We start from the raw sequence: 14,915 nt of genomic DNA on the forward strand, positions 1-14,915 counted from the left end.
CCCCCCCTTTTTTTTTTCCTTTTTGGTACCAGGGATTGAACTCAGGGACACTCAACCACTGAGCTACATCCCCAGCCCTATTTTGTATTTTATTTAGAAACAGAGTCTCACTGAGTTGCTTAGCCGCCTCACCATTGCCGAGTCTGGCTTTGAACTCGAGAGCCTCCCGAGCTGCTGCGATTACAGGTGTGCACCACAGTGCCTGGCTATCCCCAGCCCTTTTTATGTTTTATTTTGAGACAGGGTATTGCTAAGTTGTCCAAGGCCTTGATAAGTTGCTGAGGCTGGCTTTGAACTTGCAATCCTCCTGCCTCCGCCTCCCAACCTTCTGGGATTATAGGCCTGCACCTGTAATTGTCCATCAATTGTAACTGTAAAGATTATGGTCACGAATTCATGATAATTTTCCTTGTGTGCCTGGTAGCTTTTGACACTTTGGAGCACAATTTTGTTAAATTGTGTCAGGATAGCACAGGAGCAAAATTCCTAGGGCTTCGCCCTTTTCTGTCACTTAACTGTTTTGTGCCTCTTAGTCAAGCTTCTTAATTCCTTTGCATCACGCAGCAAAATCAGGCCACTTATGCCAAACTGGGTCTGAAGGGACTGTGACAAGCAATTGACCAGTGTTGCTAAGATGCTTCCTATTTAAAATGCTCACAGGCACTAGGGATCACCACAGTGTCTTCTTGTTGAAGTTTTATACTGGATCATTTCCTACTTCCAAGGATAGGGGGGAAAAAATCACATTTTTCGTGGCCATTTTGATTGGAAGCTAGAGTCTAGTTTTATGGCAATAGAAAGCTAGAGGGACATTTCTTCTTTAGCAATTAGATGGTAACGTGGCCAGGTTGCTTCTGGTAACTGAGGGGACTTGGTGCCTGACATTGACAGAGACTCTCTGTGCTAGGTGAGGCTGGGGTAGGGTGAGGAAGGTACCCTCTCTTTATCCAGTGGGGCAGCCTTAGGTCAGGGAGCACCCAGCAGATGCTCCTCATTCATTGTCCAAGTGGGCCACGGCCTTGACCTTGACCTAACCCTTTCTCTGCCCTCACCACTCTGTGGACCTGGAGTGGAGCCAGAAGTGCCCTGGTTGATGGGCAGAGTGCTCAGAAGTCAGTAAGTGATCTGCCTTGGATGCTTGCCGGCTGCACTCAAGCTTCACCTCTGCCTGCAGCCAGAGGGCATGGGCGTGCCTGGGAGGTATGTAACACCCTCACTTTGTCAGTTCCAGACCCCCTGAGCCACAGAAGGGTCCCTCCAGACACTATCAGGATGCAAGAGGAAGTTATGGCAGTGAAGCGGAGGAGGAAGAGGAGTATCGCCAACAGCTGGCGGAGCACTCCAAGCGCGGTTACTATGGCCAGCCTGCCCGGTACCGGGACACGGAATTGTAGGTGTCTGTCAAAGCAAAGACTCTTCTGGGCCTGCAGCCACCTCCAACGGGCACGCCTGCGAGGCCACCGGGTTGAATCTTTTCCAGTTAACACGCACCGTGGAGGTGTGGTGGTAACGGAGCTCCTGCTTCCCATTCGAACCCAGGTTCGCTGTCTGGGACTGGGTAGAGGAGTTTATTATGGCTTTTTGCTCAGAATTAAGAGGAACATTACAGTACGATACTGTTACTTGCTTCAGTGGACCAACATCTGTATTAATCCTGTCTTGTGTATTTTTAATATGTATATTAAGAAGCAATAATTATTTTTTCTCATTTATAGTTGCCTTTAAGGACTGCTTCACTGTGAGGCAGACCTGGGAAAAGGAATAAAAAATACTGTTGGACTCAAACTGCTTTCAAAGAAGTATTTTATTACAACTCTCTAAGTGCCTTTGATGAGAAGAAGTGTCTTAAACTTTCCTCCTTTTGAAGCTTTATGAAAAGCCGTAATGGACTAAAATTGTATTTTCACTAAATTTTTGTACCAGTTTAATAGCTGGTTTTTGCTATGCTGTGTCATCTTTTCAAGGCATTCATCTTTATAATACTTTTCATAAATTCTGACTGTACATATAATAGCTGTACTTGGTAGTATGTCTGTAAGTGCTAAATAGCTTGAAGACCAAGAAGTTGGTATGGAAATATTTTGTTTCAAACCATGTGTTCCACAAAAGCAGATACTTGAGAAAAGATTATTTTATTTCCACAAGTTTGTGTATTGGCAGCAGTTTTATAATTTAATAAAAAGGAATACATTACAATCAATAATCTGCTTTGTGGTGAATGTCTACTCTCTTTCATTCTTTTTACAGTGTTAGGAATCCAACCCAGGTTTTGCACATGCTAAGCACATACTCTACCACTAAGCCACACTCCAGTCTTCCTACTTTTAAGCATAACTTTTATCTATCTATCTATCTATTTATTTTTTGGGTAGTAGGGATTGAACCCAGGGGCAGCCAACTACTGAGCCATATCCCCAGCCCTATTTTGTATTTTTATTTAGAAACAATCTCATTGAGTTGCTTAGCACCTTGCCGTTGCTGAGGCTGGCTTTGAACTAGCGCTCTTCTTTCTCAGCCTTCTGAGCTACTGGGATTAGAGGTGTGTGCCACTACGCCAGGCAACTTTTATTTTAATTATTTATCATGCATGTGAGAACATGTTCCTTACTGAATGTTGAGATGTGGAGACAACTTGTGAAAAAGGAAAAATTACCCATAATCCCACCTGCTGGGTCTTTTGATGCCTTTCCTTCATGTCTGTGGTCTGTGTGTGACAGTTGAGTATGTACTATATCTGCAGTTGTTTCCTACTTTTTCTGTTTAATGTTCTCTCAAGAACATTTCTCTCAGATACTTAAAATTCCATGTGAACATGATTAACAACTGCAGAATGATCTATCCCTTGACCACTTAGTAAGTGAACAGTTCCGCTATTATTGACTGAATTATTTCCATTTTTTTTTGTCTCTTTTACATGAAATGTTCCTCTATGTATATAATCCTTATTTTTGTATATCAGTGACCGGCATTTTAGTCCTTTTCTGCAAGTACATTCTCAGAAGTACAATTACTGAATGAAAATTTAGGAACATTTTTAAGGCTTTGTTTTTTGCAGTATTGGGGATTGCACCCAGGGCTTTGCATGTGCTAGGCAAGTTCTCTACCACTGAGCTAAGCCCCAGCTGAGGCTTAGGGCTCTTGATATTTATTGCCAAATTGCTTCCTCAAAAAGTTACATCATTCATTTTCTACATTCATTCTTGAAATACTAAAATAAGTTTAAAAGTTACACAAGACACTTTAGGAATTTAGGCTTATACGAATCAAAAGTAGATTGAATTTGAGAAAAAAGCCTTGGTTCTATTAAGGGTTTTTAAGATATGAATGGATGCAGAGTCCTTAATCCTGTGTTTTGGTAGAGTTCGAAATTCAGTTGACTCATAATTTGAGTTGGACGGTCAACGTGTCCTTGCTTGGGTCTCTGTCAATCTGGGTGCTCTAACTCTTAAACCATTTCTGAATTTCTGAGAAGTACTCAAAGCATTAACTAAAAAATTAACATATTCCATAAATAAAATCCACCTGTGAGTAGGAGAAATGTACACTGGTTAAATATATGATGATCTAGTTTACTTTTGTCCTGTAAATACAGAAATGAGCCCTTTGCAAACACTGGAAGGGTGGATAGGGACATCTTAGAAGCTGGCTGCTTGTTTTTAGATGGGTTCAGTGATGCAGACAGGCAGGGCTTCTGGTCCCAATAACATTCAGTAGTGTGTCCAATGACCAACAGTGCCTCCCCCTGCCTTTTTGAAGATTCATATCCTGCTTTGTTCTGGGAAGGATTTGAAGCTGCTAAAATATGCTGGAGTAAAATGAAAAAAAAAAAGATGCTGCTAGGCAAATAAGGAGGAAAGAATATCGGAACAGGGAAGAGAAAGCCATTTGCAAGGGGATAGTCACTGTGTGCTCTCAGGTCTGCAGCTCTTTGGAACATGAGATGGAACTGAGCACACGATTTCCATAAATGTCAGGGAGGGAATTTTCTGTCCATTTTTATTTTATGGCATCTCATGGGGCAACAGCATACTTGCCAGGATGATTTTGGATGTCTGTGTCTTACCATGTTCTTTTATATAGGGCAGTAGCACAATTCCAAGGGTCACACAGTAAAAGTTTTGGAGAGAGGACCAGAAATGACAGAGTAGAAGCATCACTCTGCCATCTGGCTTAATGCAGACATCCATTCTGGAGTATCTAGGAACAATGATTCCAGAATAGGAATGTGACAAGCATCATGCTCCAAGGTAAACATGTTCATCTTTGGGAGAAATGCATTTGCTATTGGGGGAAGGGCATTTTACATTCACATATCATGGAGGAAAATGCAAAACTAAAATGCATTTGTAGGAATAAAGCACAAGACTTAATTGAAATTTTGCACTATCCTCTTGTCTTTAGGTCACATCCTTTAGTTTCTCTCTATACTCCAGATAGCTGTCATACCTCATAAGGAGTATGCTCAGCTTCTTCTGCCAAAGAGACATGCTGCATGGCTAGTGGCCCATCTCTAAGCCCACTGGTTCTTTCAACTATGACTTGGATAGATGAATGCACAGCAGTGATAGGCTGGGGAGGTTTGGGAGAGATGATAATTTGGGTCACTAACCCCAAGACCAGGTTTAGCATATAAGTGGTTTTTGTGGAAGTGCAGAAAACTTCAGCAGGAGACTGGAACTTACTCTCACCAAGAAAAGCTGGTGGTAGTTTAAAATAACTATGCACAAAGTGGGTGGATTGGGCTATTTTTATCAATAGTCTCCAACCTTGTCTGAGGGCTACTGTGTCTGTGTGTGTGTTGATGGAGAACAGGATGTCCCCAAACTCCTCCCCCCCCACCCCCGCAAAGAAGTGCAGAGACTTGCGAGCAACCAAAGCCACTGTTGTGGTTGCAGAGACTGCCATGTGAAAGGGTGGAGCCCCTGAGGACCTGGTACCGACCTCATGGAGATTTGTGATAGAATTTTGCTCTGTTGTGGTTTGGATGTGAGGTGTCCCTCAAAAACTCGCATGTGAGACAATGTGAGAATTCAGAGGGGAAATGTGAGAGTCGTAACCCAATCAGTGAATTAATTCCCTGATGGGATTAACTGAGTGGTGACTAGAAGCAGGTGTGGCTGGAGGAGGTGGGCATTGGGGGCATGGCGTTGAGGTATATATTTGTATCTGGCAAGTAGAGACCCCTCCCTTTGCTTTCTGATCTTCATGTTAGCTGCTTCCCTCTGCCACACACTTCTGCCATGATGTTTTGCCTCACTTTGAGCCCCGAGGAATGGAGCTGGCCTTTGATAGACCTCTGAAACTGTGAGCCCTCCAGTAAACCTTTCCTCCTCTACAATTTTTCTAGTCAAGTCTTTCAGTCACGGCAATGAAAAAGCAGATTAAAACATGCTTCTAAGTTGGTTATACTGGTGTATGCCTGTAATCACAGCAGCTTGAAAGGCTGAGGCAGGAGGATCACAAGTTCAAAGCCAGCCTCAGCAATTTAGTGAGGGCCTAAGCAATTTAGGAAGACCCTGTCTCTCAACATTTAAGAAAAAAGGGCTAGGGATGTGGCTTAGTGGTTAAGTGCCCCCGGGTTCAATCTCGGGTACCAAATAAAATAAGAGCCAGGTAGGTAGATGGGTGACAGCTATTCCAGAATGACATCAAGTTCCACCATTTGGCACTTTTACTTCTGAAAAAAGTTCTTTAGGGACAGTCCCTTCAAGAAATTACCTCTGACTAGAGAAACAGAGGACACATGTTCTTCTCCCTCTCTCCAGCTAGGGTCATTTTATTTGTTCTAACATTCTGATCCAGTAAAATTCTGATCCCTTAAAGATGGGTTAATTGCTGCAGGATACAGAGAATATGGAGATGGAGGATCCTCAGAGAGAGAACCGTGTATCCAAATGAATAATGCATTTGGGGAGGAATATATAAAAACCAGTTCACAGGAGGGTATCCGTCTTCCTTTGCTTCTAAGTCTCTGCCCTTAAAGTGGCAGCTTTAAGATAGGAGTTAAAAGTTTAAACTTTTCATTAAACCCCCAGAAATGCCAGCAGACACAACAGCTTTTCATTAGGGCCCCGCTGAACTGTGTTCTAGGGAAACAATTGCACAGGGTCCCATTCCAAGGAAGCTTCTTGGGTGAAAGATATGCAAGCAACCAAAGCCACCGTTGTGGTTGGAGATCTGCTAAACCAGTCATATGTTGTCACAAGGCCCATCTCAATGGTCCATGGAGAGGCTTTAGACATTAGGGACTAGGTTGGGCTTACCGGAGAGTCAGCCATGGACCATCACCAGAAACAGCAGCATCCTGCAGAGGCTGAGAGTGAAGGGAAGGTCCAGTGCCAAGGAGGTGAGGCACTCTCCCTCGGCTGCCTCCTGACAACCTGAGAGGTTTCCTAGTTTCAAACCTAGAGGTTTCTTGGTATCCAAGAAACCAAGACTTCTTGGGTACAAGAGTTTCCTGGAAGGGCTTCCTTCCCATTGTCAACTCTACAGGCAGAAAGGAAGTCAGTCACCAAAAAGGATCGTAGCTTTTTTGGGGAAGGAAGGGGACCCATCTTAAACCACAAGTAGATGGGAGACAGTCTGGAGTACCCAACAGTGACAGAATCCTGCTGTGGCCCCTGGCAGGAGAAGGTTACGCATTGCCCAGTCTTCTAACAGCATCAGCCCAATAGTGAAGCAAGAGGGCTCTTTCCCAGGGATGGCATCCCACAGCCTGGATTGGTTCATCCTGTTATGGCTCTAAAATACAAGAGCTATGTCCACTGAAGACCTGGAACTAAAGAACACTGAGGCTCCTGACTAAGGCCTGCGGGTTTATCAATCTGGAAGAATTACTGGAAGCCAGGGTGCCCACAGCAAGGAAAAAGAGGACCCAAGATATGACAAGGCTAGAGGATTTTCTGTTCTGTTCTGTACAATGTCTTTGGATGGGCTGGGAGAGACATTAGAAGAACTGTCCCTACAGAGAGTGAAGAAGGAAAAGCTTTCAGATCTGTCCAGGGGGGTTCTCCAGAGAAACAGAACCAACAGGTTGTGATTTACTGAGAAAAAGAGATTTATTTTGAAGCATGGATGTACAAAATTGTGTAAGTTTGCTCAGTCCAACATCCACAGATAGTCCTGCAGGCCAGAGACCCAGGGGAAGGTTTGTGGTCCAAAGGCAGTCTGCAGGCAGAATTCCTGCTAGTGAGGGGCAGGTCTGCTATTCTTTTTTTTTTTTTTTTTTTTAATATTTTTTGTTGTCAATGGATCTTTATTTATATGCAATGCTGAAAATTGAACTCAGTGCCTCACACATGTTAGGAAAGCACTCTGCCACTGAGCTACAACCCCAGTCCCAGGTCTGCTATTCTATTCAGGCCTTCAACTGCTTGGATGTGAGAAGCCACATTGTGAGGGCAATCTTCTTCACTCAAAACTCACCAATTTAAATGTTAATCTCAAAAAAAAAAAAAAAGTTAATCTCATTAAAAAAAAACAGGGTCGGGGTGGGGGGGGTGGCTTCAAGAAACATCCAGAATAAAGTTTGACCATATATTGGGTATTGTGGGTTCAACCAAGTTGGCACCTAAAATGAATCATCATACTACACCATCCCTGGTGCCATGGGGGCCACCTCTGTAGCCTTACTTCTTGTCCAGTGTTAAAGTGTGAATGAAGGAATGAGCCAGAAGAATGGAGAATTATTTATAAATGTCTTCACAAATGGATAGATTTTATGACTTATTTATATGTCCTACATGGGCATACATTATATATTTATATTTTGCTTAGAGAAGAGCAAAATTAATTTTAATTAGTAAAAATACCTTAAGGAGATAAAAATGAAGGAGATTCAAATGATGGTTGAAATCCCACAAAAAATTTGACATTTGAAAATATTCAGCAAAATAAATGAGATGTAAAATAAATGGCTGAGTGGCAAATAATAAATATGTTTGTGTATATATAAAGAGAGAAATAAAACATCTTATTTCCAGCTCTCCCTTTATTTTACATCTCATTTATATGCAGTCAGTGGTCATGCACTGTGTCTGGGGGAGTGGTTGCTGGATCCCCCGCAGAGGGCAAAGTTATTGTACTAAGTGATGTGTTTTCATATCACCCCACACATCCTCCCATATACTTTATTTATTTATTTATTTTTAATTTTTTTTTTAATATTTATTTTTTAGTTTTTGGCGGACACAACATCTTTGTTTGTATGTGGTGCTGAGGATCGAACCCGGGCCGCACGCATGCCAGGTGAGCACGCTACCGCTTGAGCCACATCTCCAGCCCCTCCCATATACTTTAAATCATCTCTAGGTTACAATACCTACTACATTGTAAATGGTATGCAAATAGTTGTTTTCCTGTAAGATTTAGGGGGCAATGACAAGGAAAAGAAGTCTGCCATGTTTAATACAGATGTGTGTGTGTGTGTGTGTGTGTGTGTGTTTTCTATTTTCCATCCTTGGTTAAATCTGAAGATGAAGAAACCTCAGAAATGGAGGGCCGACATAGATAGATAGATAGATAGATAGATATAGATACAGATATAAAATTGGCACAGTTTACATTCCCCAAACTAGTGAGTGCTTTAGCAATAATAGTATTCTGATTTTAATTTCATGCACCAATTGTTAAAAGTCAGCAGTGTTTTCATTTTTCTGCACTGTTCTCAGGTGCTGCTCCACCTTAGGAGGCCTGAGTCCAGGTCCCTCAGTCCTTCTGCTTGAGTCTCTCCAGGGTGGATAACTGGGAAGGAAGATCCCAGGTGAAATAAATGATCCTGGGGGAGATATATTGAGTTTTGAGAGTAGACCTGTCTCAGAGGATAAGGAGAAAGAAGAATGGAGAGAATCAGGACGTGAAGGGGCTGGAACTAGTACGAATTTCCCTTCTCCCCAGCCCTTCCCTAATTCAGCACTGCACACAGGATCTCTATTTCCTACTTTAATCACCTGCTTCCAGCCTCTTGCCATTCTAAATCTGTTCTGTTAGAGACTACAGGACATAAAGAAAGGTTCACCCAAGGATCCGTGGGCAATAGAACGATGGATACACTTACCTAAGGATGAGAAATGGGAACCACAGCCAGTTTGGGAGGGCTTTGAGTGGGGAGGGATGGGTTCTGATTGATTTTCAAATGAATGTAACTTTGAGTCAAAATGAAGCATATGATTCTCTGGGCAAATCTAATATGTAAATGATTCCAACTTCAGGTACCTAAAAATTTCAAAGTTATGTTTTACACCAATAAATATACTGCTATTTTATTGCTTAAAAAAATAGACCAGAGGACCAGGATATAAAAGTCACAAAGGTGGTCACTACTCCAAATGCAATGTTAGTTCCTCCCTAAAGCTGATTCCTGTCCTTTTGATCCCTGTCCTTCAAGGCTGCCCATAGAGATTGGGAGTGAGTTCCAACCTCAGTTCTGTCAGCTACGAGTTGTAAAACCTTGGACAAATTACTCAATGTTTTAAGCCTTGGTTTTCTTGTTCATAAAACAGAGATAGAAATCTGTAACTAAAATGAGGTCTTGATTTTTGTAACCCTTTGGTGGTAGGTGCAAAAGGTTTACAATAGGGCTAAGAGCACCAAAGGTGGCGCACACATTCCTGGCCAACATAGAAATGTGGAGTATGTTGGTTGAATCCTCATGCAAACAAGATCATTATGGTCATAGTAGGTAGACCAGGTATCTGGACATAAGCCACTACAGGACTGTGAGCAGCACTCCTTCCACAACCAAAACTTCAAGTCACCACACCTTAGGTAGAGTGTGGCCACTTCCTGGGGCATAGTCTTTTTCATGCTGGTGGTAGCCTGTGTTTGTAGCACTGTCTTCCACAGAGACCAGCAGACTTGGTTTGAAGGTGTCTTCCTGTCTTCCATGTCTCCCATAAATGTCAGTGCCAGCACCTTGTATGGAATTATGTTTGATGCAGGAAGCACTGGAACTTGAATTCATGTTTATGTCTTCATGCAGAACATTCCCGGACAGCTTCCAGTTCTGGAAGGGAAAAATCTTTAATTCTGTGAAGCCAGGAATTTCTGCTTTTGTAGATCAACCTAAGCAGGTTCTGAGAGTGTTGAAGAACTCTTGGAGGTGGCCAAGATGAAATTCCCTGAAGTCACTGCACAAGGACCCCAGTGGTCCTGAAGGCAATAGCAGGACTTCGCCTACTGCCAGAACAGAAAGCCCAGGCCCTGCTCTTTGAGGTGGAGGAGATCTTCAAGAAGCCACCTTTCCTGGTCCCAGATGACAGTGTTAGCGTCATGGATGGATCCTATGAAGGCATATTGGCTTGAGTTACTGTGAATTTCCTGACAGGTAAGCTACATGGCCACAGCCATGTAGAGAGACTGTGGGAACTCTGGACCTGGGTGGGGTGAGGGGTGTTCTACCCAAATCATATTCCTGCCCCAGTTTGAGAAAACCCTGGAACAAATCCCTAAGGGCTACATCACTTCCTGTTGGAGGCCGCGATCAAGTCAAGATGGCGCCTGGCGGGCTGGGGATGTGGCTCAAGCGGTAGCGCGCTCGCCTGGCATGCGTGCAGCCCGGGTTCGATCCTCAGCACCACGTACAAATAAAGATGCTGTGTCCGCCGAAAACTAAAAAATAAATATTAAAGTTCTTTCTCTCTCTCTCCCTCTCTCACTCTCTCTTTAAAAAAAAAAAAGAAAAAAAAAAAAAACCTTCCNGTTAGACATATATACCTCTGCTGTTCCACAATAAAGCAGTTCCCGCTTCAACCTACAAGTTGCTTGTCACCTCCCGGTTATTTTGCCCAGTTGGACTGTGGCAAATGGTGGTCCATACGGGGAACTCTGGGACGCTTGGGGGTAAGTGACAAGGTAAGCTGCCTGTCCCTAGAAATAGATAGGACAGGAGGAAAGCTGCTTGCCCCTGAGGAACAGATAGGACGAGAGGACATATGGCCATTTCAAGAAAATAGAAAAATTGATACAATGTGTTTTTGTTTCATTTTGTTTTGTTTTTGTTTCGTTTTATCTTAGTGTGTTGTGTTGTCTTTGTTACAGAAATATGGGATCAGAAGTTAGTAAAAATCAAACCAAAAAGGTGTTGAGTAAATTGCTAAAGGAAGGAGGCACCCCAGTAAAACCAAGAACAGTTAGGGCATACGTTGATATGATACAAAAATGTAGCCCATGGTTCTTAAAGGAGGGGTTGTTAAATATACCACAATGGGACAATCATGGTGAAGATTTTAAAAAGATAGAAAAGAAAAGCCCAGGAACTCTGCCAGTTGGCACATTACCATTATGGACGTTGATACGATCTTGTTTGCTTAGTCCAAAGCCTTCAGTTCAGACTATGGTAGAGGAAGGAGAAGACATCTTAGATCAAGTAAAAGAGGAAGTCTCTCGAGGTAGTCAGAAAGGGGAAGAAAGTTTAGAGGAGGAAGGGCTATCAGGGGAGGAATTACAACAGGAGGCTGCTACTAACCCCTTTCTATCACCAGAGGGCGTAAGTATTCAACCAACAGCTCCACCTATGTATATGGGGACAACATATGCTGGGTGGCCCCCACCCCCCATAGTTGATAGATGGGATCCTGAGACAGGACCTCGAAGATTAGCATGCCCTGTACTTGAGGATGCGGGAGGGCAGCGATATCACCAGGTTTTGGATTTTAAAACTGTAAAGCAGTTAAAAGAAGCTGTAGCAGCCTATGGTCCTCAAGCCCCTTTTACTGTAAGCATGGTTGAATCCATTGCAAGTTTAAACTTGACACCAGCAGATTGGGCTAGCATGCACAAAGCTGTGCTAAATGGAGGACAATATCTGTTATGGAAAGTTACTAATCAGGAATTGTATGTGGAGACTGCCAAGCGAAATGCAGCAGCCAGGTATCCACAGAGAAATCTAGATATGTTGCTAGGAGAGGGACCTTATGAGGGTCAGCAGCAACAAGCTGGATATGATCCTGCCATATACTTACAAATCGCTTCAGCTGCTGTTAAGGCATGGAAGACTTTACAAGGACATGGAGATTTTAAAGGTCAATTATAAGGTAATACAAGGAGCTAATGAACCTTACTCTGAGTTTGTGGATAGGCAAACAGCAAGCAGAGTCTTTGGGGATGTAGAACAAGTGATGCCATTAATAAAACAACTAGCTTATGAACAAGCCAATAGATGGTGTAGGGAGGCGATTTGACCTTGGAAATATAAAGACTTAAATGCATACATTAAATTGTGTAGAGATATTAATGAACCAGTGGTACAGGGGCAAGTCCTGGCAGCTGCAGTAACCCAAGGAGTACAACAGGCTTTAGGTGCCAGGCCAAAAACATGTTATAATTGTGGTCAAGCAGGACATTTTAGAAGGAATTGCCCCATAGGAGGAGGGTTTTAAAACAAGTAACAAAACTGGGGATGATCAAAAAAGAAAAATACCAGGTGTTTGCCCACGATGTCATAGAGGAAAACATTGGGCTAGTGAATGCCATTCTCAGACTACTGTAGAGGGTACTCCATTGCCAAAAAATGGACAAGGGGGCCCGATGCCCCGGGGCCCACAACTACAAATATATGGGGCATTGAAGGAATCCAGCAACACCATCAGGGTAGCGCCCAGGACACATTATCCATTAACTCCCTTATCAGACAAACCAGAGGGAGCACAGGATTGGACATCTGCACCTCCGCCAGAGCAGTACTAACTCCAGAGATGGGAGTTCAAATCATTCCCACAGGGGTAAAAGGATCTCTTCCCCCCAAGGAACAGTAGGCTTATTATTAGGATGCAGTTCTTCTACTCTAAAAGGACTTATGATAAGTCCTGGGGTAATTGATCCTGATTATGAAGGTGAGATAAAAATTATAGCTAGTTCTCCAAGGGATATCTAAGTAATTTCACCAGGAGATAGGATTGCACAGTTATTAATACACCCAGTTTACATGACAAATTTTCTAGTCATACTGTAGAAAGAGGTTCCAAAGGATTTGGCTCCACAGGTATAGATTGGGCTATTCTTTCTTTAAATTTAGATTCTCACCCTATGTTAAAGTTAACTATTCAAGGACATGATTTCAATGGACTGCTAGTCACAAGAGCAGATCTTAGCATCATCTCTCATCAAGAATGGCCAAAAGATTGGCCTTTACAACAAGCCACTCAAAAGCTTGAGGCCTAGGAGTGGCGACTAATCCCCATAGAAGTGGGATGGTATTAAAATGGAAGGATCCTGAAGGATGTGAAGGAACTATACAGCCATATGTATTGGATCATCTTCCTATAAATATATGGGGACGAGATGTTCTAGGTCAATTGGGATTAACATTAACAAATAACATTCCACATATCAATCCAAATGCACCCACTATTATGGCTGGACAAGGTTTTAGGAAAGGAAAAGGATTAGGAGAACAAGGACAAGGTATAGCGGCACCAATTCAAATAGATCAAAAAACAGATAGACATGGATTGGGTTTTTAGGAGGGGTCACTGAGACAATAAAAATTACTTGGAAATCAGAAAGGCCAGTATGGGTTCCTCAGTGGCCACTGACTAAAGAAAAGATACAATCAGCCCATGACCTGGTCAATCAACAATTAGCGGAGGGACATATACAACCTTCTGTATCTCCCCATAATACTCCCATTTTTGTCATCAAAAAGAAATCTGGTAAATGGAGATTATTGCAAGATTTAAGAGCCATTAATAACGAAATGGTTATTATGGGACCTGCTCAATCAGGGATTCCTCAATTGTCTGCTTTGCCAAAAACCTGGTATGTTTTAGCTATAGATATTAAAGATTGTTTTTTCTCCATTCCAATTCATCCTGAGGATAGTCCACGTTTTGCATTTATTGTCCCTGCGCTGAATCATGAAGGTCCTGATCAGAGATATGAATGGAAAGTACTCCCTCAAGGGATGGCTAATAGTCCTACTATGTGTCAAGTTTATGTTGACAAAGCAATCCAGCCACTTAGAAATCAAAATCCTGAACTATAAGTATTTTATTATATGGACGATGTATTATTAGCACACAAAGATAAAAATACATTGCTAGAATGCTATGCTACACTTACAAACTTATTAAAAAATTATAATCTAGAGATAGCAATAGATAAAGTACAATTAAATTTTCCAATTAATTATTTAGAAGTTCTATTATCCTCGACCATGGTCCGCCCACCAAAAATTCAAATACGAGTAGATCAACTTAAAACACTTAATAACTTTCAAAAACTGTTAGGAGACATAAATTGGATAAGGCCTTATCTAGGCATACCAACAGGAGAGTTGGGACCTTTATTTGATATCTTAAAAGGTCCATTGGATCCAAATTTCCCCCGCATGTTAACGCCTGAATTGAGAAAAACATTAAAATTCTGACTGGACAATGGAAAGGTCCTAACCCAGTGATTGTCTGTTTGTGTGTTTCCACAGGGAGAACAGCAGCCGATTTAGATTCCAGACAGACTAACTAAAGCAATTTCTACAGACCAAAAAGAAGATGATTTGGCTCAAATCCATAACAGCTGATATCCAGAACTCCAGTTTAGCTATCCTTATATCTTCGACAATGGTTCTCCCACACCTGGAGGCTAATGAATAATGAGCACCATTGAGGCCTATTTCAAATGTAAAAAACCTTGAGGCTTGGCTGGGATGTGGCTCACGCGGTAGCGCTCTTGCCTGGCATGCGTGCGGCCCGGGTTCGATCCTCAGCACCACATACAAACAAAGATGTTGTGTCCGCGATAACTAAAAAATAAATATTAAAGTTCTTTCTCTCTCTCTCCCTCTCTCACTCTCTCTTTAAAAAAAAAAAAGAAAAAAAAAAAAAAACCTTGAGGCTTACTTGTGGGAATACCTTCAAACCCATACGCAAGTTACAGAAAGAAGGATGGGATATGAAAAGAAGAGTCAAACCCAGGTGGTA

General features: G+C 42.3%; 1 protein-coding gene and 1 pseudogene across 1 annotated transcript in view; both read left to right on the forward strand.

The window, feature by feature from the left end:
* Tjp2 (tight junction protein 2) overlaps positions 1–2,200 on the forward strand; it is an 86,994-nt gene extending 84,794 nt beyond the window's left edge. Inside the window, exon 23 of the mRNA XM_048806779.1 lies at positions 1,226–2,200. Coding sequence (XP_048662736.1) covers positions 1,226–1,394 — 169 coding nt within the window. The 3' untranslated portion in view covers positions 1,395–2,200. The remainder of the gene's footprint in view (positions 1–1,225) is intronic.
* Positions 2,201–6,276: 4,076 nt separating this feature from the next.
* On the forward strand, positions 6,277–14,456 carry LOC107148202 (annotated as a pseudogene).
* The last annotated feature ends 459 nt before the right edge of the window (positions 14,457–14,915 follow it).

This window comes from Marmota marmota, unplaced genomic scaffold (assembly GCF_001458135.2).
Source record: "Marmota marmota marmota unplaced genomic scaffold, marMar, whole genome shotgun sequence".
NCBI lineage: Eukaryota > Metazoa > Chordata > Mammalia > Rodentia > Sciuridae > Marmota > Marmota marmota.